The 1,112-nt window shown below is 42.9% G+C and overlaps 1 protein-coding gene across 1 annotated transcript in view; it reads right to left on the bottom strand.

Moving 5' to 3' along the window:
• Positions 1 to 6: 6 nt before the first annotated feature.
• Positions 7 to 1,112, bottom strand: part of LOC106874013 (DNA-directed RNA polymerase II subunit RPB11-a) — a 7,761-nt gene continuing 6,655 nt past the window's right edge. The window contains exon 4 of the mRNA XM_014921574.2: positions 7 to 422. Coding sequence (XP_014777060.1) covers positions 390 to 422 — 33 coding nt within the window. The 3' untranslated portion in view covers positions 7 to 389. The remainder of the gene's footprint in view (positions 423 to 1,112) is intronic.

Below are 1,112 nucleotides of genomic sequence, written 5' to 3'. Positions count from 1 at the left end.
CACTAAGCATTTTGCCCGGCTTGCTAATGATTCTGCCAGCTAGCCACCTTAATAATAATAATAATAATAATTCTTTTTATTATAGGCACAAGGCCTGAAATTTTGCTGGGGGAGACTAGTGGATTACAATGATGCCAAGGATTAACTGGTACTTAATTTATTGACCCCAAAAGGATGAAAGGCAAAGTCAACCACAGCGGAATTTGAACTCAAAACCTGGAGCCAGATGAAGTGCCACTGAGCCATTTTGCTCAGAGCACTGAGAGAGGGACATACAAGTAACAAGACAGTAGACAGATGACCCAAGAGAGAGAATTTGATGGTTGACAGAGACACTACAAGAGGTTTTTCTTCATGGGGTGAGATGAAAGATGGTGAGTGCCAAGGTCCTATTCTGCCTCCTGTTTCTCTTGAACAGCTTCCTGCAACAGAATTTAGGAGAAAGAAATACACTTTAATAACAAGAAGAATTACATGAGGTCTGATCGATAAGCATTCGGGCTGTTGCCGTAGTAACAAAGTTAAAGCACACATAGTGGAGCCGCTTGGCAAAGATTGACCTTGAACTCTGCTGTGCACGCACACTCAGTTTTAATGTTCTAGCTCACTTCTGCTCTTTCCAGCAGTGCTTGGAAGGAAGTTGTGTAGCGTGAAATCATCGCATTGACCATGACGGAGAAAGTTGTTATGGCAATACCTGCTCAGAGGCCTACACAAAGTTACAGAAAGTATATGAGCCGCACACAAGTGTACGAGTGGATCAGACGTTTCCAAGATGGCCAAAAAATGTAGATATCGACGAATGTTCTGGGAGACCCGCAACCAGCAGAAGTGTGAAAAACATCGCAGATGTCCGTGCAGCTGAGAGGAGAAATCATCGAATTACCGTACGTGAGTTATCAGAAGATGTGCAGATTAATTATGGTTCAGTTCGGTCCATTATCACTGAAGATTCGGGTATGAGAAGCGTGTCTGCCAAGTTTGTGCCAAAACTGCTTTCAGCTGACCAAAAAGACACTCGGGTTTCAGTTGTACAAAATCTCCTTGATTGTGTTGAGAATGATGAAAACTTTTTGAAAACTTGGTGTAGGCCTTTGAGCAGGTATCACCAC

The sequence above is a fragment of the Octopus bimaculoides genome, chromosome 30 (genome assembly GCF_001194135.2).
Source record: "Octopus bimaculoides isolate UCB-OBI-ISO-001 chromosome 30, ASM119413v2, whole genome shotgun sequence".
Classification (NCBI taxonomy): domain Eukaryota; kingdom Metazoa; phylum Mollusca; class Cephalopoda; order Octopoda; family Octopodidae; genus Octopus; species Octopus bimaculoides.
Note: the sequence above shows the minus strand (reverse complement) of the source record. Positions and strands in the feature narration are given on the sequence as shown.